This window comes from Colobus angolensis, unplaced genomic scaffold (genome assembly GCF_000951035.1).
Source record: "Colobus angolensis palliatus isolate OR3802 unplaced genomic scaffold, Cang.pa_1.0 Scaffold134, whole genome shotgun sequence".
NCBI lineage: Eukaryota > Metazoa > Chordata > Mammalia > Primates > Cercopithecidae > Colobus > Colobus angolensis.
This window is the reverse complement of record NW_012114422.1, coordinates 7,303,415-7,329,892: the sequence shown is the minus strand read 5'-3', so window position 1 is coordinate 7,329,892 and position 26,478 is coordinate 7,303,415. Positions and strand designations below refer to the sequence as shown.

Here is a 26,478-nt window from a genome sequence, read left to right as displayed (position 1 = left end):
TGTGTTGCTATATGTGAACTGCTGCAACTCTGTTCAAATAGTAGGTCTGTTCTACATATCTTCTTATTTCCCACTGCAGGATTAAAGAAACCTCCTAATTATCTTGTGCTATTCTCATAGTGGAAGCCTGTCAAAAATGTCCAATAGTTCTATCAGCTTCTGTTTGTACTGTTAAACCTGTGAAAGCAAAAAACCTAGAGGTACTGACCTAGAACAGTCGTCATGACATATGCAAAAAATATCTTCAGACTAATATTATAGAATTAGCTATACTTGTTAAAACACACAAATATATTAAGAAAACAAGAAATACGCAAAAACTCGTATTGCCGCAAAACAAAAATGTCTGTAGACAGATAACTTGTTAAGTGGTTACTGTCAGGTTTGGATGGAAGCAGGTAAGTAGACCAAAATATTTACAGGTGATTGTTACTTGTCATTTTATAAATGTTTTGGCTTTATTTTTATAGAAAAATAAAATCATTTTCATAGAAGACAGTTTTTCACTCTGAAACGTATTTGTAAAGATTATTCATCAGCATGAAGAGACCAGTATTTCATAGTTAATTTAAGAGCTGTGCCAAATAACTTGAATATTTGTTTCTTTAGCAAACATACGTACATCATGAAAGCCATTGCACTAGTAGTTAACAAAGATGATAAACAAGACCTTGACTTCAAAAGATTCTAAGTGTGTATATAGTTTAGAAAACAAAGGATGCCAGAGAATTACGAAGTAGTAAGTACCACTCAGAGAAGCAGTATATTCAATCAGAAAGTTATAGCTGCTACAAACCAATTGCGTTGTGATTGGTATAAATTTCTCATTTCTATAAAGTTCTTAGACTCTTTCAAGCTGCATTCCCTATCAGGCCACTAGTACCTAAACACTTATATAAATGTGCTGTTCAAATAACGTGCTATGAGCTGTACAATCCATTACAGAACCCTTAGTGGAAGAATTAAAAACCCTTCTTATGGAAAGAAGTGGCACATCACCTTGGCTTTGTTTTGTAGAATATCTGCAAGTAAATGTAGGAAGGAATAATATTCTAAACCTGGAAAACAGCATAACAAATGTAGAAAATTATAACGAGTACAGTAATTTCAAAGAAGAGCAAGATGTCTGTTCTAGCACAAGTAAAGTGTGTGACTATGTAAAATGGTGGGTAATTGTACTCGAAAATAAATTTACGTCCTCATAGGAATAATTTTATATTCTCTATTAGGAAATTTGTACTTTATTCCATCTGAAATAGATACCAAGTTTTCATGAAATTAGGTAATGAAATATGTATTTTAGAAAGATAAATATAGTAGGAGTGAGCAGGATGTAACAGAGAGAGAAGCTGGAGTCTAGAAAAGGGGTTAAGTAGCTACTACTACCAGTACAAGAAAAATGAGGAAGAAGCACTGGACGCTGGGAAGAGAAGAGATGAAGCAAAACAGAGATGTTTCCAAGGAGGAAAACAGAATAGACCATGAGGAATATATATTATACAAGGCAAGGAGCTGGATAAGTCTATTCAAGAAATATTTAATTGAAAGCGCTTCCTAAAAGCATCTAATGGAATGTCCAGTGGACAGAAAACTAATCTAGAAATCAGGAGAGATGCCAAAATTGGTAATGTAGATTTGAGAGCTATCAACACAGAAATGTCCTTTCCAGTCATAGAAGTGAATTAGTTTAACTATTCAGAGACACCATTGAACAAATAGAAAAGAGGAGATTAAATCAATTTAGAATTATGCTACTTAAGGATCAGATGGGAAAAATAAAACCAGAACAAATAATATGGTAGAGCACAACTATTTAAAACATACATGCAAATAATCAGGAGAGCTTAATACTATGTGAGGGAAGGCAGAGAATTTCAAAGTTTATCAATGCTTTGCATTACTGCTGAGATATCAAATATGTGGAAAAAATGAAGAGATACTATATTTAGCAATTATGAGTTCATTGCTGGCTTTGAAAAAACAATTTAAACAATGAAATGAGAATGGGAATCAGACTGAAATATTTTGAAGACTGAAAGGGGAGAGGAAGATGGAGTAGTGAGCATGGAATATTTACAAGAAGTTAGGTAGTAAATGAGAAAAAGGATTGAATTGCAAATAATGGTAAGGGAAGAAAAATACAATTTATTATTTTTTTCTATACAAAATAATATGATTTGATCGGTTAAAATATAGAAATTATATACACACACAATATAATTAAAAGTACTGTAACTATTAAATCAACATAAGATATAACCATCAAGTTGCAGGAAAGTTGTCTGAAATAGATTTGTGCTATAAAGAGAAGAAACTAATAAAGAAATCTACATGTAACATACAAGAAAGACACACTTTTAGTGATTTAAAAAACAAGACTTGGGTCAGAAGACCTGGGCCAAAATTCTGACTACTATGTACTAGAAGCATGACTTTGACCATGTCAAGCAGACCTTTAGGAGGTCCATAAACTGATTTTCAAAGTGGTGATGAAGATAACTATGCACAAATTTAAGTGCATATGAAAATATACATTTAACTGTTCATCATTTACACATGAATGAGATTATTTTTGATGGATTAGAAAATGATAATATGGGCAGGATTTGATAGAATGGGGCAAAGAAATCCAGATCAAAAGTAGTGGCATCCAGAAATTCCTGGTGGTCAAGAAGCAAGTTAAGAAACAGAAACAGTATGGTCACTAGCTCATTTATTAAGTAGAGGAAAGATGAGTTAGAAAACAGAAAATTCTACAACTTTCAACTTTTGTGGAAATTCATTAAAATTACTTAAATGTAACTTTTTTTTTTTTTTTTTTTTTATTATAAGTTACTTTATATTCATCAAAGCCACAGAATTTGCAAATGAAATAATCTATTACATAGTCTACAGCTTGTGACATTAAAATTACTTAAATGTAACTTTTTTTTTTTTTTTTTTTTTAGTCTGAGTTCTTTAATTCATAGTTGTAAGTACAGAAAGAGAAGTTTTACTCTTGATGGTTCTCACCTGCGCGATTGTGAGTCCTAGGGTACTTAACAAACACAAATAAAAACACGTTTTAGATTGCTTCATTAATCTAAGGCTCTGTTTCACTCTCTTTGTATATTTTTGTTAACACAATATGGGGTAAATATGCCTTTCTCTAATTAAACACACCTATTTAAAATCAGAGAACAATTTATCATGCCTCACATTTCTATTCATAACTAGTTTTCCGTTAACGTTGAAAATACTGAGCTTGTGAATCCCAGGGTGTTATAAACACTGTATTTTCATAAGTGACATTAGAATACCATAATGTATATTTCAATGTTGTTATAATTGTGTCATTTTGAATTTAAAGTCTATTTGAAAGATATTTTATTGTTGTAATTTTACATGTGGCATATGTTCATCTTTTAAAATGCAATTTCTCTTTTAGTGAAAACGTGTGGCTCTAATCTTCAAGGACCAAGTGGTACCTTTACATCTCCCAACTTTCCATTCCAGTATGACAGCAACGCACAGTGTGTCTGGGTCATCACTGCAGTGAATACAAATAAGGTAAGAGAACACCATCTGTGGTCAAAAAAAAGTCATAATCATAAAGACAAAGGCAAAGAAATAATACGGAGCAGTAGGACAGAAAATTTATAACTCAAGTAGAATTTTGGCAATTTTCCCTACTTATGCGTTTATAAACCAAGTTTATATGGGAAATTTGGGAAAAAACAAAAAATAATACAACTCTACTCCAAGCTAATAATGTATACATGAAAATGTTAAAATTATAAAGGAATGCTTTCTGAGATACATTTTTGAAGGTTGTTAAGTGTATTCTTTTTAAAAGGAATCATGAATAGTGCCTGTTGTTGTATCTTTTCTGTTTGATACATCATTCAGGTCAATCGTGTTTTTATACATAGTTGAGTTTCATTTCAATGTTTCTCTATTGCTATATATCACGTAACTATTTATTTGAAATAGTTTGTTTAATGTGCTCTGCATTAATAAAGAATTTATATTATGGATATTTCAAAAAGTTGAATTGCCTTTCTATTTTATTCTAATATGAGTAACACATCTAAATATGTACGTGCCACTATACCTCAAGCAAAATTATAATACAATGAATGTAAAAGCAGCTGAAAATTTTGCTGGTTTTTCTTTCCTGCTCTTACTATCCTGCTATCCTGCTTCTGTTTGTAAGATTTGATTTTATAACAGTAGAGAGGATCTAAATAGGAAAATTCATCATTTCTCTCAGATCTTCAGATTATGTGATAGCTTCTTTGGGCTAGATTTTAAAGTTTGGTGGTAGAGCTCTTGAAATTGGGCCAGATTGTGTTTCATATACTGATGTATACGTTTCAGAAAACTTTAAGTTATTTAACCTCTATCATGTTGTTTCTTTATCTATGAAATGTGAATAATAAAGACACGTATTTTATAGTATCGTAAGAAATAAGTAAGATAATGCAAACACAGTTGTTAGTAAGGCTAATAAGGCCTTGAAATACATTATTAATTCATTGTTATTAAAGTACATATTGCCTCCTGGGAATTTTTGCGATCACCTGTCAAGTTCTTGAAACCTAATTCTAAGGTCAGCAGAGTTGGTTTAAGACTCAACACAGGGACAGTTAGATTTGTTTCATAGAAGAGCCCTGATTTATAAATCAGAAGAACTAGATCAGAAACCTACTCTGCCCCAAATTATCTCTATAAACTTGAGTAAATTTCTAAATCAAATCCCTCTGTTGCATGAAGGAAATCATGTTATCCACCCAACCTGTGTCGTCAGTTCAATTCAGTGCAACAAATATTTATTGATTTCTTTCTCTGTGCAAATTATTGGTTGTTGAGAAAAAACAAAAAAACAAAAAAAAAACATGAAGTACTTGGAAAACTGACATTTGTTGAACACTTAGCAGCATGCTGTACACTATTCTCAGCAGTTTTTTTCTGGCACTTTTTATGAATTATTTATTCCTTGTAAGACTCTCACGAAAGAGATACTTTTATTATCTGCATTTAAGCAAACCCATAAATAACTTGTCGAAGATCACATAGTTAACAAAGGTCAGAGCTGTGTACTTTACTAGATACGTGTAGGTACAAAGACTTATCTCACAGTAAGGTATAAATATATTTTTCTAAGATAGACACAGCTAATTCATTATAAAATATGGAATAAACACATTTAATTAACCTTTCATGGAGAGAGAGATATTGTTTTGTCTTCGCAATTACACGTAACTGTCATCAAAATGTGGCATTATCACATGTTCTATAAGATGTCTGCTTTGCTAACTTTAAATCATTATCATTAGGGAATTAACTGAAGTTTCAGAGGTTGTCACATTTCTACTTGTTTATATTACCTAATCTACTCAAATGTATTTCTCCTTTTTCTCCAAAAAATGCAAATTATTTTCTTAGGAGAACATAATTACTTTCAGTTCTTTGCTTTTTTTTATTGATTAATGTAGACATTTAATTTTGATCAGTTAGCTTAACTCTTTTTTAAGATGTCTTACAGAAATTGATTTACAAGAATTATTCATCATGAGCCACAGTAAGAATTATATTTTACCCTGTGACCCAGTTCAAACACACACACACACACACACACCACACACACCACAGTTTCACACATATGAAACATTTTCCTTTACATGAATGTACTCCTGTATTTTCCATTCTAGTCGACTGTAATCTGTTTATTATTAAAACATTGATTATGTCCCACTAAATTAATTTCATAATGCACTAACAGGTTATAGTACACAGTTTTAAAAACACTGTTAGAGGTATTTGCTTTCATAGATTACTCCTTGGAACGCTTTTCAGAAGGACATTGTTGGTAAAAATCATAAGCACACAGCTATACTAGTTTGCATACATCCCAATTAACCAAGGTGCTTAATACCTCTACATTTATAATTTGTTCAGTAATTATTGTTCATTATTTTCTGTATATTTGAGCAACTATGGTATTCTAAATGTACCAAAAAAAGTACATGGTTGATGGAAAAAGTAACCTGAGATTTAAAATTTCATTAAATTAATTAAACAAGTTTCAATCTAGGCTGTTACTCTCACTATGAGAGCCCAACCACAGTTTCTTTTTCATAGATTAGAGGTCATAATACCATATCGTAAGGTCATACAGAAAGGAACATGTGAAGTTCCTGATACAAAGCAAGTTCACTTTAAATGACACCTATTTTTATTGCCAAATGCTGCCATCTCCTCAAGAAACATACTTCTTTCCTGTTATTTACTGGACTTAACATGTATTAATCCAAAATTATCATTACATATAATTTTCTTCTATATTTCATTGTGTGATTGAATAATTTATAGGTGACTGTCTAATTCTAAAACATTAAACATTAAATTATAGTCATTATTACTAATCAGTTTACAAACATTGCAATTAAGTTCACAGAAAACAAAATGTAATAACTGAGCATTGTAGTCTAAACTAATATACATTTTTGATGTTCCTTTATGCCCCTTCCACAAGCTTTGTAAGGAAATGTTTCCTTTAATTATGGCATTTGAGTGATGAAAATATTTGAGGGTTTCTTCATAACAGCAAGTTAAAATATTAGACTAGTACTTTAAATGTACCTAGTCTTTGAATTAATTGTTCTTCTTTCATTAATGTGCACATTCAACATCAGCTCCATGTGTGAAATGAAGACTGAAGACATACCTGAATCTGTTTGTTCTTCTTTATCACTTTCCCTCTTCTACCTGTTTTTCCAAGTTTCAAAAGAGAATCATATATTACTTCTCGAGCTGGAATATTAATATGTTACATTGCTTGAGTGTAAATAAAACTCTGGAGAATTAGAATAGGAAATCCCAGATTCATAGCTCCTGAGGGACAGATCTTGAGACAAAGCAAAGAAACAAAAAGCTTCACTAGGACATATTTGAAGGGAATCACATCATATTAACCAAGCAACAAACTCATAGAAATGCCCATGTCTGCATCTATGCATCTGTGTATCTATCATCTATTTCTCTATGTATCTATTTATGTATACAAGCATGTATGTTATGTATCTACCTGTCATCTATCATCTAATTGTCATTCATCCACTCATCTATTTTTCAGTTCCACTATTTGTATGTCTATTTATCCTTATATAGAACTCATGATAGTTAGGACATTATAGGTCAATTTTAATTAAGACAAAAAGTCTGACTTTTAGACAGAGTTTGTGATTTGTCTGATTGATTTTATAGTTTTTGCATTTATAAAATATCATGGACATTTTCTATAAATTGAGTTAGCTAATGATGCAAGATTTTGAGAAAACTATATTTAAAATACTTGCAAAATTAAAGTAGAAATTGCATCCTTTGCATCTATTCACACTAAGAATTTTAAATAATAGATGTCAATGTAAAATTGTGAGAAAGCACAGTTTCCAAAATCTTTTTATTTATGTGAGCAAGAGTTTGAAGGGTATTGGTCTAGCTGATAGAAATGGAATGTGAGCTGTATACTTAATTTTGAATTTTTCAGTAGCCACATTTTTAAGAGATAAAATTAATTTTAATTGTATATTTTATTTAACCACAGATATAATTTCAACATGTATTTGGCATAAAATTAATGCAAGAATTTATCATCTCTCTTTTTATTCTTAATCTTTGAAATCTAGAATGTATTTAGCAAGTTTATCACATCACAATTCAAATTAGCCTTACATTGCTAGTGGCTACCATATTGACCATTTCCATCACCACTGAGAGTTCTATTTGATTGTTCTGTGTGGAGAATGAAAGGTGATGGTGGTGGGTATTGAAGAGAATAAATGCCTCATTGTAAGGCAATTGCCTCAGGTGAAGTTTTTGCTAGGACTTCAGGGAAAGGAAAAATGGAATGGCAGAAACTGGCAGAAATAACTCTGAAAGACTGGGTTTTAAGATTCTGCACTTTATCACAGAGCATCCAAATGTCTCTATTTTAAATTTCATGATCATTCCTTCTCAATTAATGCCGTAGTTTCCACATAAGAAACTTTGTGAATCTGTAAGTTCAGATTACATTGTAATTAGGTAACTTGCATAATTAAATTTTGAGTATGTTTTAGCCATACCTGCCCAGTGCTACAGGTTCATCATAGAAGGTCTATTGTTTTCTGACCATGATGTGAGCTATAATTTCTCTTTCTGGTTTCCATGCAGTCATCAATCACTATCTCCCTCCATTGTCCTTGTAGTCTTCAATATGTTAGCCATCAAGTGCAGCAACCCCTTGCCCTCTCCCCACAAATTTTGTTTTCAAAATCTGTTTCAATCACAGAAGGATAAGTAATTGCATATGACATTTTTTACTGTCCAAGAACTAAGCTCTGACAAGACCAAAAAATAAGCATACCACTCCCACAAAACACATTTTTGAAGGTCTTAGACTCACTCTTGATAAGAATGACTACACTGACAAGGTCTAGTCAGAAAAATATAATCTATATTACTATTTAAAATGAATGGCATTTAATTTGGGTAATTGTTACACAGGCATTGCATATGTAATGCATAAAGAGTAAAAATTAATGAAGAAGCAACAACTCTATAGACAGATACCATCCTTTTTTCATCTAGAAAGAAAAGTAAAAACTGTGGTATTACCAGAACCTAAGAGCTTGCAGTAAAAACATTCTAGACCTTGTGCTCAAATTTCACAGGAGGAAATCTTTCATGATGGTTCCTCATCGACCTCTGAGGAAAGGATGTGAGCTAGCAGGTTTAGGCAGCCACTAAAGAAAAAAATAATCTGAGAATTGTAATGTGCAGTGTTCCAACCCAAATATCAAAGGGCAGAATACAGAAGGGTTGGCTAGAGCTAAGAGGCAGCACATAAATAATTAGCACAGCATTGATTTCAAGTAAAAGGGAAAAGCTACAGGTGGAGCTAGTCTGGGAGAAAAAAAAAAAGTTTATCTTTGTTTTATTTGAAGTATCTGTTAGATTGTATATCAAGTTGGAAATAAAATCTAGATATCCTTTTTTAAAAGGATAGAGGTGGAAGTTTGCAAATTATCAGCTATAGATGTTATTTGAAACCATGAGACTGAAAGATCTCAAAGAAAGTCTTAGAGGGAAAGCCACAGTTAAAATACATAGTGGATGAACGGCCAGGTGTGGTGGCTCATGCCAGTAATCCGAACACTTTGGGATGCCGAGCATGACAGATCACCTGAGGTCAGGAGTTTGAGATCGGCCTTGACAAATTGGCAAAACCTTGGCTCTACTAAAAATACAAAAATTAGCCTGGCACGGTGGCAGGCACCTGTAATCCCAGCTGCTAGGGAGGCTGAGGCAGGAGAATTGCTTGAACCCGGGAGGGGGAGGTTGCAGTGAGCCAAGATCATGCCAACAGAGCCAGACTCCGTCTGGAGAAAAAGAAAAAAAAAAAAGGAAGTGATGAGCGACTGGCAAAAGCTAATAAATAGGATGCCTAATAGAAAATGTTCTTGCATATTTTTCTGTATACTTCTTCTAATATTACATTTTTATGTAATTGAAGACTGCTCGTTCCCAACCCAGGAAACAAATATCCATGGAAGAATCAGATTAAGTGTCTCAAGTATATCTGAACTACTACTTAAAATGTAACATTAGTAATAAAAATTGCAAAATGTATTTTTGTTATTAATATAATCAGAACAACACTTTCTATGTATGTATGTATTTATTTATTTATTTATTTTTGAGATGAAGTCTCGCTCTGTCACCCAGGCTGGAGTGCAGTGGCGCGATCTCGGTTCACTGCAAGTTCTGCCTCCCAGGTTCACGCCATTCTCCTGCCTCAGCCTCCCGAGTAGCTGGGACTACAGGTGTGAGCCACCATGCCTGGCTAATTTTTTTGTATTTTTAGAAGAGACAGGGTTTCACCATGTTAGACAGGATGATCTCCATTTCCTGACCTCGCGATCCACCCACCTTGGCCTCCCAAAGTCCTGGGATTCTAGGCATGAGCCACTGCCCCTGACCTATTTTTTCTTAATTGATGATAAATGAACAACTCTATCTCATGTGAGTGTCCCATTAATTATTTTCCTTCGTATTTCCTTTGTATTACTTACAAAGTGCTTTTCGTATTCAAGATTGGAAAGCACTGATTAAAATAAAATATAGTGATCAGAATTACTCAAGTGTATTTGCCTTTAAAAAAAGAACAAACAAATGAGAGAAACATGCAGTCCCTTTCTTATATTCTGTGTCCAGTCCTTCTTACTATATGATTGAATCCACTTTTTTCAACTAGGTTGACTTTTGCAGGAAAACAAAAAAATCAAAATTTCAGTCCTAAACTGATATTCTAGAACTCAGCTTGAAGTCACCCTTAACTTTAATCCCATCACATGCCCTAAAATGAAAATTAAGTTTGGGATTTATTTTTGAGTGTTTAAGTTTAGTGCTAGTGATTGAAAATCTGTCCTGTTTTCTACCCATGTGTCCATTCTATTATCTTTAGTTGTTAGATTGGGATCTTGCCTTGTCATCATTAGTCCATTTTTCAGGGACTGAAGTCCTATTGCTGATCCATACCCTCCTTTCTGGATCTTTGAAACCCACCAAAATAACTTCTCTAAGCAAATTGTCTGACTTGCTGCTCCTGGCTCCCTCACTGCTCTGTTGACCCCTGAACCAATCTTCTCAATATAACCTTTCTCTTCCTTTATTGCCATCTCCTTGTTGTCATTTATCTAATAGGTGTCCTCCTAAATTTTACAACTGTTTCTATCATTGAGACTTCCTTTCTACTAGGGAATGCTTGCTTATTTATTCATTCAAATAAACATGTATTTTTATAAAGCTACTAATCCCAGGTGTAGTCCTTGAAGCTGAAGATTCAAAGTTCCTTTTTTTTTCTTTTCTTTTTTTTTGGGGGGGGGATGGAGTCTCACCACGTCACCTAGGCTGGAGTGCAATGGCACCATCTTGGCTCACTGCAACCTTCGCCTCCCAGGTTCAAGCAATTCTCCTGCCTCAGCCTCCTGAGTAGCAGGGATTACAGGCACACACCACTACACCCGGCTAATTTTTGCATTTTTAGTAGACATGGGTTTCACCATGTTGGCCAGGCTGATCTTGAACTCCCGACCTTGTGATATGCCCGCCTCGGCCTCCCAAAGTGCTGGGATTACAGAGGTGAACCACCGTGCCTGGCTCAAAGGTCCTTTTTATCACAATTCCCTTATATCGTTTATAACACAATTTTATCCCTCATGGATTTTACATTGTACTCAGGTAGATTATCAGGGGGAAGAGTGAGAAGAAAAAGGTGAAACTGGGCCTGTAGTAGACTTGAATCCATGTTAGTTTTTTTGCTTACACAGATTCCATCTGCTCTCCATAATTTTTAAAAGCCGAAAAACTATCTTTCTGCCATTCTGGGTGGTCCTGAAGGGGACTTCAGTCAAAGTTACGCTGTCCCTAACCCTTCCACCTTCATTTTCCAAGAAGATCCCATACAGTGGTATGCTGGAAGTAACTTTTATCAGCTGTTGAGAGCTGCTAATGTAATTATAAGGAATATAACAAGCTGGTTGTTAAGCATATCCAATAATAAAAGTGAAATCATCTGGACTAAAATATAATGTTATATTAAAAACAAAAATAATAATTACACAAAACTCATTATTTCATAATCTCTTGCTAGTCTTTACTATTAGCTATGCCCACGAGGTTATTTAAATCTATTTTGACCATATGCTGGAGCTACTATATAATCATGAAATACTATACATCTATTCCCCAATCTGTATTCAGTCTCTTTGGCAGCTTCAGTTTGGACATAGTGGTATGATTTACACTATAGAAATAGGCAAATTGAATAAATCAGAACTTTTCTTCATTGTGTAGATATAGAAAGTGAAAAAGAAAATGCTGATACTAAAGGTTCAATTTTGAAGTGTATTGAGTCTGTAGTGATTACATTGTGAATGGCACAAAACATTTGAGGAAATATTCTTCCAGTATTCAAAAACTATGATCTGATTCAGTAATGAAGTCTTTCACATCATGGACAAACAAATGATGTTTTAACATATGTATTCATTTTTATAGTTATGTTTTACTCATTAACATAAATTAACTATCAACCAACATTCATAACTGAAAATACATATTTTACTTAAGCCAGCCAAAATGGTTTTCTGTTATTTCTCACCAAAACCTCTGAGACAGGGAGATAATGATATATATCATTTTGTTTTTAATCTCCTCATCTAGTATAAACAGAGTCTAATGTAATATTTAACACTCCAATTTGCTTCTAGAATAATTCTAGCACATTCCACTATAGCCTGAAAATTGATAATATGCTTATTTCTTCTATTTTTATCCATATCTGGTTGGAGAAAATCTAGCTGATTAAAACACATGCTAGTGTTAGCTACCTTTACTTTGTTAGGTTGCTCATAGATTTTTGAGATGTGATTCTTCCAATATAAACATGTAAATTATAGTAAAATTATAATGATTTTAGTTAGACAATTCTTCCATTTAATGTAAATAACTAAACTGAAAATGCAGAGGAGCATAATTCTTTATGGCTTTTAGATCACCCCCTGCTCTCTTTAAATGTAATATACTTTTATCAATACTGAGTTATTGTTATGAGGATAATTTTGATGACTCCAGGATATCAGCAAATCTCACAACGAAGAAAATACAATTCATTGAGAGGCAAGTAATAAAAGATTAAATTAACCAGGCATAGAAGAATATAATTCACAGAGAATAAAGACAGGCATATGAGGTTGACTTCAGTTCAGATTATAACTCTTCACTAACTTAACAGAAGTCTTCATTGTCAGAAGAAATAAAATATATCATCAAAAGAATAAGTATTGACTATGGCTTTAAAAAGTGTTGCATAACACTAGACAAAAACACATATTAGATTTGTATTTTAAAACTATGGCTATTTACTTTGTTTTACATTTGCCTCATATCACTTTTGGATCTTAAGATTTAGAGAATAGGGCTTACCATGACCAAGGTGAATTAATGAAGGAGGTATAGGGACTGGTATGATTTTAAGTGTACATATTTAAAAATTCACTCTGGAGCTTCCCACTCTACTTATAAATGCGTTCCTTTTGTGGAATAAGGCATGGATAGAATGTGAACCTGAGTCAAAAGCCCTGAATTGTTGTGTAGATCATTTCACCTCTCTGAATCTCAGTTTTCTCATCTTTAAATCAGGAGTAATCATTCATACCTCACCATGTCATAGGAGTCTTGAAGTGTCACACAAGTTAATAAATCAAACAGCACTTTGTACATTAGAAATTATCTTGTAAGTTTAAGGAATTATATATGCTTGTTTTTCATACAATCCCTTATTCCAAAGATGACTTTTAGTGAATGACATTATCAGACAGACCATTATATGTATATTGAGATATATTGAGTAATTAAGGATGTGTAAGCATAAGCATAGTACCTAGTTCATAGTGGGTGACCAGTTATTAAAATAATTAATTAATATGAATAAGCAGTATATATTATTTGGAAATTACTAGGTGCTTTGATACAGCACAGTCTAAGATGAATGCACAATGAATAGCAAATATTTTGTTGGTATTTGTACTGCTTTATAAATAAATGCTAACTACAGTTATATTAAGTAATATTTGTACTTGCATATTATTTTCTCTAGAGCTACCATAAGGCATAGTTACTGGATTTTTCATATAGTTCTGATAAAACTTCATTACAACATTTCATATCATTCTGAAACATAGATTTGATTTCTGTTGAAGTGAAGTAATAAGTGAGTTTTTCTCTGCTCTGTGAACACTTACCCCAAACTTAAATTCATGTAAAGAAGGACAGCCTTTTCTAGTAGGAGATGAAGTTCCTTTTCAGACAGACCATTCCATTCTTTTACTTATTTAAAAAAAAAAGTAGTGAAGCTCCAATTTATAACGAAGGTAAAATAATTAAACTGTGAAATATTACTTTGGTACGTTCAATACATTTAAGCCTATGGTTTTCTTTAGATCCATTAAATACAATCTTAATCTTCCTCCCCATAAACTCTTCAGGCATCAGAATACACTCTTGAATCCACCTGTAACACTCTTCTGAACAATTATTGTCACTTTTCCTTCTTTAGAGATAGCCTTTTGCCACTTCATTTAGTCAGCCCATTTATAGGCACTAGTTCTTTGTGCCAAATATTTGGAGATTTGGTACCTGTGCCAAGCTTCAGTGCCAGGTCTGAAACCTCAGCCAGGCATAGAAAGTCACTTTTCTGCAGACTAGAGCTGTCTTCATTTATGTTCCTGAAAAAGCAGGCCCAAGACAAGGAATTATATGTTGCTGATTCATTAAGAAAGTGCACCCAGGAGAAACTATTAAGGGAGTGAGAGAGGCAGGATAAGAAGGAAGTTAAGCAAGGTGCAATTTCAGACGAAATCCAAGCCTCCGCTGGATCTTATGCAGTGTAAATTACACCTGATAGTTTATCCCAACTCAAGGCAAAGTAGCTGGGGTCTCATACTTCTGCACCCCGTGATCATAGGGTAAGTGATACCCAGATCTTTCAGGGCTCATGTGTGGACCAAGTAGGCTCCTGTAGCCTGAAAGCAATCTCCAGAAGACTCGATAGCTATATACATTAGAGACAAATGCATAGTATATGCAAGATAATGAACAGATAACAGGAAAGGCAAGACGCATCCAAGAGGATTATTGATCACCTGGAGCACTGACAGTATCTACTATAATGGAGTAGGAACTAACAAGAGCAAACCTGAGGCAGCAGGGATAAACTGAAATTAAAGCCAGGTTGCCAGTCTTAACAAAGCATGATTCAGAAAGAACCTAGTAGTAGACTGAAGGTCTTGATACAAAACAATTAGATGGAAATTTTAAAAAACAACTAGAAGGTTCCCCAAGCCAATAAAAGTAGCTCTGGTCACTATTTATAGAACACCCAGGCTTGGCAGCACAACTTCAAAAGTGCCGATCTTTTCTTCCCCTCCTCCTAAGTGAACCATACCGGTATAACATATCCTTAACTATTCCTAGCCCCTGCCAATAGTACTTATTTTTTTTGTTGTTCAAATGGTTTATTTAGTTGAAATATTTTATTTAAAGTGAGTTACTCTGTGCAAGTACAATAAAATTAAATGTTAAGAAATAAAAATAAAATAATAAAAATAATAAAAAATAAAAATAATAAATATCAATAAATAAAAATAAAACAATAAAAATAATACAAAATAAAGATAAATACATACCAATAAAGAAAAAATGAGGCTAGATGCAGTGACTCATATCTGGGAGCTACTTTGGGAAGCCAAAGTGAGAGGATCACTTGAGGCCAGGAATTTGAGACCATCCTGGGCAACATAGCAAGACCCTTTTTCTACAAAACAATTTTTAAAAATTAGCCAGGTGGGCAGGCTGGCACATGTCTTTACTCCCAGCTAATCAGGAGGCTGGGGTGGAAGGATCACTTGAGCCCAGGAGTTTAAGGATGCATGAGCTATAACCCTGCCACTGCATTCCAGCCTGGGTGACAGAGCAAGACCCTATCTCAAGAAAATTAAAAAGTATATTTATAAAGGGAAAGAAAAAGGAAGGAAGGAAGGAAGGCAGGAAGGAAGGAAGGAAGGAAAGAAGGAGGAGGAACGAAGGAAGGAAAGAAGGAGGAAGGAAGGAAGGGGAGGAAGGAAGGAAGGGAGAAAGAAAGAAAAGGAAAGAAAAGGAAAGGAAAGGAAAAGAAAAAAGAAAGAAAGAAAGAAAAAGAAAGAGAAAGAAAGAGTAAAAGAAAATTTCTTTTTTTAAATGTTAAAAAGAATTATCTCTGTATATAAGATTACATGCATTTTCCCCTTTAATTTTGTACAAACAAAAAATTCTGTATCGAATAATACATATGCTTCATTTTATAATGAAAACATTTTAAAATAATAAACTAAGTAAAAGAAAGGCATAAAGTATATAGAGTGAGTGATATTATTGACTACTTCCTACTGCTTGAAACTTTATCCTCCTCGGCCTCTTAATTCTGTTTTCCTGAATTTCCCCCTACGTTTCCAGGCTTTTGCTAGTGACCTTATCCTTAAATATTAGTGTTCCTCTATATTAAGAATTCAAACATTTTTCATTTTACATTCTTCTCCTTTTCCTTCACATATCTAAATACTAAGTCCAGTGAATTCATTATAGTTAATTAGTATGCCTTAAGGTTGTTTAACTCCCTCTCACTCAGGTTTCCATTATTCTCCTTTGGATTACTAACCAGCTTTCCAATTAGTGAATCTTCATCTCATTTTTCTGCTTACTCCAAGCCTGTTACTTTACAAAAAATTCAGTGTGATGTTTTATTCTGAGATGAAATAATGTTGTCTTCTTTGTAAAATATTTAAATGGTTCTCCATAGCTTTATAGAGGAAGCTGTGGACACCTAAACTACTCTTGTATTTTTAGACTCATACTTCAACACTCTATTTAGCCCCCAAAGCACTTCCAGGACCCTATGGTTTGGGGATAAGCCACTCCTTCTGTAGGGAATATACTTTCTCACTTTGTTTACACATCTCCAGCCTCGTGACCCTGTTTATTAATGGCATCTTCTAGGACTCAAGTAATCTTTTACCTTTTCCTAGAAGCCTGTCCTGTCTTCCCTCCTAGATTAGGAAAACTTACTCTGCATAACTGACCCATGTGTTGTCACATTACATTGTACTTACAAGTTTGTGCACTTATTTTCCTTAGTTTAACCCTTAAGGACAAAAACCATTTCTTCAGTCCATGCATCCTTATATCGAATGAAGTAACTGTCATGTGGGCATTTTTCTAAGGATTATTTATTGAAATAACTGAGTAATTATTCCTAGACAAAATAGTTGCTTATTTCCATGTTTTTCAGCTTTTTCTAGGAATGTCTCTGGTTCTTACCAACAAAATAGGCTAAATATGCAATTACAAAGCATTTTTGTTTGTATTTTTTCCACTACTCTTCCAACTACTAACCATTGGTTATACCCACCACTTTAATCTCAATATTATGATTATACTGGAATGATATGCATAATCAGAGCTGTGTTGAACAATAATTTGACATAAATAGTAAGGAATTCAAATAAGTTATGGCAATCAATGTACTTATACAAACCAAATACAGTCTTTTTGGGGTCGACATAGGGGAGGAAAAAGAGAAACTGGGCAAAGAAGGCCTTAATTAAAACAACCAAGATACACAGGCTTTCCAATTATTAGGTTTGGATGTCAGTGACAGAAAAAGCATAACAGAGACTTAAACAAGATATGTATCTGGTCCAAGACTAATGGTGTCTCAGCTCCAGAAATTTCTCAGGGTCATAGGCTAACTCACTATCCTACCGTTCCCAATTTGTGGTCTTTTTCTTAGGTTCCAACATGGTGTCTAACCCATCTAGAAAGCAGGTTGGGGGAAGTGATAAATAAGGAAAACAAAGGACAAATGTAAACTATCTCTTAAGAAATATTTCTTGATGTTGCTTCAAAACATTTCCATTTATATCTTATTTTTGCAATAATCTAACAACATTCTTATACTCAGCTACAAAAAAGAATGGAAAACAGTCTTTACTAAGGACAACTTGCTAACAGCTAGGAATTATACTATGGTAGGAGAAGGGGTACCTGGATGTTTGGGAAATATATGACAACCTCTGTTACACATATTTAGTCCAAAATTGAGGAGTGAACAAAGAATATTCCCATTTAAGTACTAGCTAGTTAGAGAAAAGATATTAGGATAAAACTCATAATTTTATTACTGTTACTGATTTTTTAAATTTATTATATTAAATTGTAGATGAATTGAGTGTATGTGACAGGCACTGTCCTAAGCTATTTTTATGTATCTTCTCACTTAATCCTCCTATTAATTGTATAAAGTAGTTAATATTATTGTATATATTGTTTAGGTGCAGAAACAAGTTTGGAAAACTTAAGTGACTTATGTAAATTTGCAGGGTGAGCCAGTGGCTTTATTAAATGAAATAAGAATGATGAAGTCTGGATGCAGTTATAAAAGTGACAGTTCTATTGTTGCTGTAACACATTACTGTAAACTTAGTGGCTTAAAACAAATATTAATAATATTAATATAAATAAAAACATTCATTATTTTATAATTCTGTGGGTCAGCAGTCCAGCATGGGGCTCATTGCAATAAAACTAAGTTGTCAGCACACCATATTCCTTTTTGGAAAATCTGGGAAAGAATGTTTCCTGTTAATTGATCTTGTTGGCAGAATTCAGTTCCTTGTAGTTCCTCAAGATCCTCATTTTTTTTGGCTCTTACCTGAGGGCCATTCCCAGTCTTCTTCCTCTATCTTCAAATCCAGCAAAGATGTGTCTAGTCCTTTGATGTCACATTTGCACATTCTTCTGACTTCTTCCTCTAATTTTAAGACTTGTTTGAATAGATTTGGCCCACTCTAGAAATCCAGAATAAACCTTTCATCTCAAGATTCTTAAATTGAATCACAACTTCAAGAAGTCCCTTTTAACATGTCTGGTAATATATTCACAGCTTTTTTTGGATGAGGGAGTGGACGTCTTTAATTAGGTATTCTGTCTATCGCAGGTGGCAATGAGGAGTAACAAGGAAATTGGACAGCAGAAGACACTGTGTCCTCACATGGAAAGTGAGAAAGACAAGGGAGCTTAATGCTGCCTCTTTTATAAGCATCTAATTCCCATTTACGAGGGAGAAGCCCTCATGGCACATCACCTCTTGAAGCTGCCACCTTTCATACTATCACATTAATAATATCTGAATTTTTGAGGGGAGACATTCAAACGATAGTATCTAGTGGGATCATCATTCTTCTAATCAATGTTTTTGTAAATGAAAGCACAGAGAAGTATAAAGAAACCAAACATAAAATCTCTCTTTTTGGATAGAATTGATGTTTCTTCTAGAAAGTATTTATGTTTATTTTATTCTTAAACTAATATTTTAGCAACTTCTTTTTTCATCACATATATTTTAGTTAATTCCAAAATTGCATGTATAAAATTATAGATTGCAATTTTACTAAAGTTAGAGGCAGATTCATTTTAACATCTTGAATCAACATAGTTTTTTTTTAACATCATAAGAGTTTAATACTTACAATAATAGTCATTGACTTTCAGTATTTTATATTCTCTTGAAGATGTGGTACCACTCATTGAATAATTAGGAATAAATAGCAAATATTTATTGTATGTCTTTTCTATATTTTATATTTTTGATGCTAAAATTCCTCACATACTAATACACAAATATAAAAAGTACCTAGTTGTACATAAATATAGACGCTGCATAATTGTGCAATGAATCACAGATCACCACCAAAAACTTATCTGGGCTTCTGTGGTCTCAATAATTTAATTTCTTATGACTCTTGAAAGGATAATATGAGATATGTACTTAAAACAGGGCCTGGAATGTAGATGTTCAAAATGTTAGTGCTAATAATATTACTATTATAACTACTACTGCAACTACCACCACCACAACCAACACTAATACATTTCCAGAGCGAGATGGGTATAATGCCTCCACCAATGTTTGAGCTTAGTTTCCTGCTGTGCAGATAACACACATTCTCATGCATTTCAGATCTTGAAATATTCTTGTGGAGACTCCCTGCTGATGTTAGTCATCGGAAACCATCAGCAGATGCTTCTAAGTCAGAATAGGCTGCTGCCAAGAGAGCCTGAAGAAGAAAATGGCAAGAGCTGTGAGCTTTTGCTTTCTGTCACTGAGATGTTTTGCAGCAGAATGGAAAATTATCTTAATGACAACCTTAGAGTTAGTGGGAGCCGTGCTCAACCTTCTAGAACATTGTTTCCTACCCCAGCTACCTAACACCTCAAGAATAGCTGCAGCTGGGTGGTGAAGAGAGAGGAGGGATGTGATATTATACCTGTGTTACCCACAGCGCTTGCCCTTCTTAGTATTACAGCTTTTTGGTCTCCTGGAATCTCTATCCAATGTGAAAGAGTCATTGGGATGATTTAATTGCCCTCTCACAGCAAGAATCACATAATATACATATCAAAGTATAAAAATTTGTGTAATTTGTTTGTTCAGCATTACATATCTGCTTTGAATTTTAACCCGTTCTGACGTAATAGCAAAGTCACCCACATCAATGATACTAGGGGTAAGCACTGAAGGGAGCAACGTCTGCAGAGATAGGATGTAGTAGCTCCATCTTTTTTTTTTTTTCCTGTTAAGACCTCTTCTGTATTCACCCTATACATTATCAGGCTGTGATAATCTCTAACATCCAAGGACAGGCATAAAACACCTCATGTGCCTTAGAGTGTTCAGATGAATACCAATACTGTAACTCTTAGCTAGACATTACCTGGGAAATCCTACATTTTTACAGTGTAGAACCTGGGACTGCAATCAATTTTTTTAAAAGACAAGTGCTAACATCAGGAAGCTTCTAGTTAGCACTTTAAATAGACAATAAAATGATAAACACAGAAATAAATAATCATAATGTAAAGAAATCACCCTTAATGTAATAAAGAGGAAGCCCCTTAGAAATGTCAAAAATAGTTTTCTGAGCAGATGATTTTTAAGCCAATATTATGGAATGACAAGGAACTGGCAATGCAGAGAGAAGAATGTCTGAGACAGAATTAGTCCTCATAAAGGATTTTTATGGCCCTGATGTCATCTAGAAACTAAAAAGATGACAGGGGCCCTTGGCATAGTGGGTAAAGAGGAGAATGGACAACATGGAGACTGTAGAACTAAAGAAAGGTCAGATAGTAGAGGGTCCTCTGAGAGTTATTCAAACATAGAATGAGAAACCACTGATAAATGTGATATCTAAATAATTCCTCTTTTCATTCAGATTTCTCTCAAGTTCCTCACCCTCACCTCCTCTATCACTGAACACCTCCACCACTCTCTATCATCTTGCCTTGATTTCTTTTTCTTTTTTTTTTTAAATTATACTTTAAGTTCTAGGGTACATGTGAACAACGTGCAGGTTTGTTACATTTGTATACATGTGCCATGTTGGTGTGCTGCATCCATTAACTCATCATTTACATTAGGTATATCTCCTAATGCTATCCCTCCCCCTCACCCACAATAGGACCCAGTGTGTGATGATCCCCTTCCTGTGTCCAAGTGATCTCATTGTTCAATTCCCACCTATGAGTGAGAACATGAGGTATTTGGTTTTCTGTTCTTGTGATAGTTTGCTGAGAATGATGGTTTCCAGCTGCATCCATGTCCCTACAAAGGACACGAACTCATAATTTTTTATGGCTGCATAGTATTCCATGGTGTATATGAGCTACATTTCCTTAATCCAGTCTGTCATTGATGGACATTTGGGTTAATTCTAAGTCTTTGCTATTGTGAATAGTGCTGCAATAAACATACGTGTGCATGTGTCTTTATAGCAGCATGACTTAAAATCTTTGGGTATATCACCAGTAGTGGGATGGCTGGGTCAAATGGTATTTCTAGTTGTAGATCCTTGAGGAATCGCACACTGTTTATGACAATATTTGAACTAGTTTACAGTCCGACCAACAGTGTAAAAGTGTTCCTATTTCTCCACATCCTCTTCAGCACTTGTTGTTTCCTGATTTTTTAATGATTGCCATTCTAACTGGTGTGAGATGGTATCTCATCGTGGTTTTGATTTGCATTTCTCTGATGGCGAGTGATGATGAGCATTTTTTCATGTGTCTGTTGGCTGTATGAATGTCTTCTTTTGAGAAGTGTCTGTTCATATCCTTTGCCCACTTTTTGATGGGGTTGTTTGATTTTTCTTGTAAATTTTATTAAGTTCTTTATAGGTTCTGGATACTAGAGGATGTGAGGATACAAAGGAGTATAAATCATGCTGCTATAAAGACACATGCACACGTATGTTTATTGTGGTACTATTCACAACAGCAAAGACTTGGAATCAACCCAAATGTCCATCAGTGACAGACTGGATTAAGAAAATGTGGCACGTATACACCATGGAATACTGTGTAGCCATAAAAAAGGATAACTTCGTGTCCTTTGTAGGAACATGGATGCAGCTGGAAACCATCATTCTCAGCAAACTATTGCAAGAACAGAAAACCAAATACCACATGTTCTCACTCATCGGTGGGAATTGAACAATGAGATCACTTGGACACAGGAAGGGGAACATCACACAGTGGGACCTATTGTGAGGAGAGGGAAGTGGGGATAGCATTAGGAGATATACCTAATGTAAGTCACGAGTTAATGGATGCAGCACACCAACATGGCACATGTATACATATGTAACAAACCTGCTCATTGTGCACATGTACCCCAGAACTTAAAGTATAATATATATAAAAAAAAAGAAATTACATAAAAAAAAGTAAAGTTAGCAGTAAAGACCATGAATTGAGAAGCTGGTATCTTACATCCTTTCTTTTTGGCGTCATAAGAAAAATAACAAGGATAAACTGAGGCTGGAATTAAAACTCATTGCACAGTTCGTTATGTATGAAAGTATATAAATATCTGTATATCACTACTATAGTTGTGTGTCTAATCATTTTGAACAAACCTTTCATTTTCTCAAAGTCTGGAGTCAAAGATTTTTTATATTAAAATAGATACAGATAAATAAATGAAAAGAGAGGTATCCTAGACCATGATGACCCCGTTTTTAATAAGGGACAAAAACTAGGAAAAGAGTCCTTCTTAGCAAATTTATTTTAATTAACCTCATACATATCTGTTTTTCACAATATTTTGGATATATATGACCTAACTTTCACAAATTTGTAATGAATAGTCTCTTAAAACCAAGAATGTTATCTGCAAGGATTTTCCTCAAAATCTGTAAATTCAAGTTGATCATTTATATGTATTATGGAATTTAAATTATATCCTCCAGTAGCTAAGCATGAATAAATGATGCAAAAGAACCAATGGTTTTGTACTGTTGTGTTACGAATTTAATATTTGATGAATTTTTCATTTTATGTAGCTTTTTCCCTTCAGTGAAACATTTGTAGTCCTTTATTTAATCTGTCATTGTTGCATACCAGGAATTCCCTAAAGGAGAAGACCAGTGTACAGATATTAAAGGCATAGAAAAATAAAACAAAGCTAAAAGCTTTCATCACTCCGTCAATAGTTCTCGGTGTCCCCAGACTCTCCTCCACCCGTCTCTAAGATATGATCCCTTGCAAGAATTGAAACTGTTAACCTGATACTGGCAGCAAATTGGATGAGCCTAGAGAATTCCCTGAGGTGGCACTTCTCACTGTTGAATGGTCTAGCCTAGAGTCTTGGGATACATATTCTGTAATAAAATATGTAAGTAAAATATTAAATATTACAGTTCATAATTCTTCTAGAATGAGATATGCATTCTTTTCTCTAAAATGATATTGCTTTCAAATGAATAAATAAGGAATTTTCATGTGTCATACTTTAAGCATTTTATATCATATAATATTTACCTGTTTCACAAATTTCATATAAGTTTACCTTTGTATATTTATTTTTAAATAGCTACTTTAGGCTGATTATTATTTGGATATCATTAACATTAATTGTCCATATGCATGTGAAATGTATGTCATTTATAATACATGTCACAAAAGCAACCAAGTTTTAGGACTATTCTGAATTACATGATTTTTTAATAAAGGTACTCCATATTCTGCTCTCTCTAAATTAGACATTTATAAGCAATAACATTTGATAAGACAGTCCTGCCAAGGCATGATTTTTATGTGTGCCTTTGAATAATGCTTTCAAATGTATGGAGAAAAAGGAAAAAAAAAACTTTTATAACTATTTTAATTTGGAGCAAAGAAACCTTAACTGAATCCACTCTTCTCCATCCCTACTTCCACAGCCCAAGTTTAGGTCCTCAATCTGTCTAACTCTGCCCTGTTATCCTTCAAATCCAGATTGTTCCTGCTGCCAAAGTGAGCATGTAAAAAATTAAATATAACCCTTTCAACTTTGTTCAAAATCGTAATTTGCTGCTTTTCATATACTTCTATATGTATGGACTTAAGTTCAAAGTCCTTAACATGGTCTGTTTTCTGCCTTCATTTCTAGTGTTCCTTCTCATCATTTTTTGCCTCACAGTTCATGTTTCAGAAACAAAAATAATATGTTTTTCACTTTGCCATATTTCACATTCTTCCCTAGAATGTTCTTTCCCAGTTCCCACCTCCACCTTCGTTGGCAGTGTCTGGGGTTTTCCATCTCAAGGGATTATTTCCTCTTTACTCTCCAACTGGATTGAGTGACTGTCATCTCTGCTAATATAACCCAGTGTGTTCGTATCTCAAAGCAGTCAACACAGGGTATTGTATTCATCTTGCTTATGTTACGTTTCCCTCATTGGACTATGATTGCCAAGGTATAGAAAGTATATGAAGAAAGAAGTGCTTTAATTAGATGTCAAGTTGATTGTGTAACATGGTATTTGCATACCTTAAGATTAATTGAAGTTTTTATAGTTTGTAATTATACATATATAATGCATTCTGATTTCCACACTGGGTAGCAAAAATAGTTGTTAATATTAGAATGACTTCTTGCCATTCTGAAATAATCATAATGGAGAAAAGCTGCTCCCAGGAAAGGTAAATTTTTAGCAGCATAGAGTTTGGGGGAAAAACTCTTATCTTGGAATCAAATGGGATTGCTGATAAAAGAACTTCATCCTCAAGATTCGTTGTGAATAGATGTGAACACCTATTTTAAGATAATTGACATAGCTAATAACAACTACCATTTATGAGGCCCTACTATATATCAAGCATCCTATGTATTATTTTATAATCTTTGGTTATTGTAATACATATTTCAACCTTAAAATGTGAATTATAAACACTATTTTGTATATGTTACAGAATTGCTCAAGACAATATAACATTTTTTGAGAGAAATGGGGCTATAATCCCAGGCTTTTCCCGTGGACTTATCTATATTATCCTGTCTCATTAATGAATATAGCTTGGTATTTGTATTGGCATTAGTTAAAGCATCATTAATTTGTTTGGTTAAACATCATCAAAGGCTAATTTGAATGTTGTACTAATTATGTAAACTAAAAATGACTAATATTGTGAAATTTCTTCAGCTTCCAGAATTATTTTGAATTAAAAAATACAGACTTTACCATGGAACACAAAATAACTTATATCAATAGATGCTTTCTATATTTTTCCCAAGGAATTGCTGTAATATTTATTAGTTGTTAGCTTTCAGAAATTGTCTCTCCCTGCCATCACTATTTAATACATGAGGCATATGGCAAACATCAAAGAACATATTTATGAACTATATTATGATAACAACATGATATGAGGTATTTGGGATACACAGAAAGTATTTTCCAAATTTCAGAACTTTGTTAACGTAGAATAGGATGATGTTTAAGCAGATAACTACTATCGTCAAGAAAACCTGAAGTTTAGTTTCATCACCAGTAGCCAAATAAACATAGGAAAATTACTTGGGCAAAACATTCCTTTAAACTGAGAATTTATTAAAACTATTTATTCATTGGAATGTCTTCAGTTTACATATGGGAAACCTCAAGTCGAATGACTTAAATAATAAGAAAATGCATTACTTAAAAAGCATACTGACCAGAAGCATGCAAGCCCCTCACACACAGAAAAACATCATTCCTAGGTTCTGGATATCTCAATATGTAGTTTGGCTTTGTCTTCAAACTACGTATTGTGAGATGGCTGTAATAGCTCAATACATTCAGATAGAATTACCACAAAGTAGACTAATTTTTTTTACTTTTTGAAAACGAAGAAATCATTTTGCAAAAGCTCCTCAGCAAATTGCTAATCATCTTTCAGTGGCCAGAATTAGGTCAAATATGTATTATCTAATCACTGACAAATGGAATGGGACATAGAGTGATTAGTACCCATCTCAGGAGATTCAGAATTGGATTAGCAGTCCCTGAGCATTAGGATGTACAGAAAAGGATACATGGGAACAAAATATATGTCCTGTTGAGAAGAAAAGGTCAAGGGCAAATAAGGAAGGTGGCTATTGGGTAAGCAATCAATAGCATCTGCCATATTTTCCCCTTTGGTTATCAAATACCTCTCCAGATCCATCTTTCTTCTCCCGCATTCACTTTGGAAAAAATACTTACGTAAAACACACTTTTTACCTACATGAATAGAGAAAACCTAAAATTTCAGCCATTTACTACATACAAAGATAGGTCCAGACTCCCTAAGTGATACACTAGCTTCTCCATTATATCTACAGGTAGTTCCTCACTGTCTAAAGACCTGTGGCTAAAAGGCCAAATCCAATATAAAAGTATAGAAAACAAACAGGTGGGATTGTAAAAGCAGGGCAGAAAAGCTGGGAATTCAAAAAATAAGAGCGCATCTCCCCCTGCAAAGGAGCGCAGCCCATCGCCAGCAACGGATCAAAGCTGG

At 33.9% G+C, this 26,478-nt stretch overlaps 1 protein-coding gene across 2 annotated transcripts in view; it reads left to right on the top strand.

Moving 5' to 3' along the window:
* CSMD3 (CUB and Sushi multiple domains 3) overlaps window positions 1-26,478 on the top strand; it is a 1,254,780-nt gene that overhangs the window by 593,389 nt on the left and 634,913 nt on the right. For both annotated transcript variants that reach the window (XM_011934353.1, XM_011934352.1), the window contains one exon: window positions 3,428-3,549. In XM_011934353.1, the coding sequence (XP_011789743.1) occupies window positions 3,428-3,549 (122 nt within the window). The remainder of the gene's footprint in view (window positions 1-3,427; window positions 3,550-26,478) is intronic.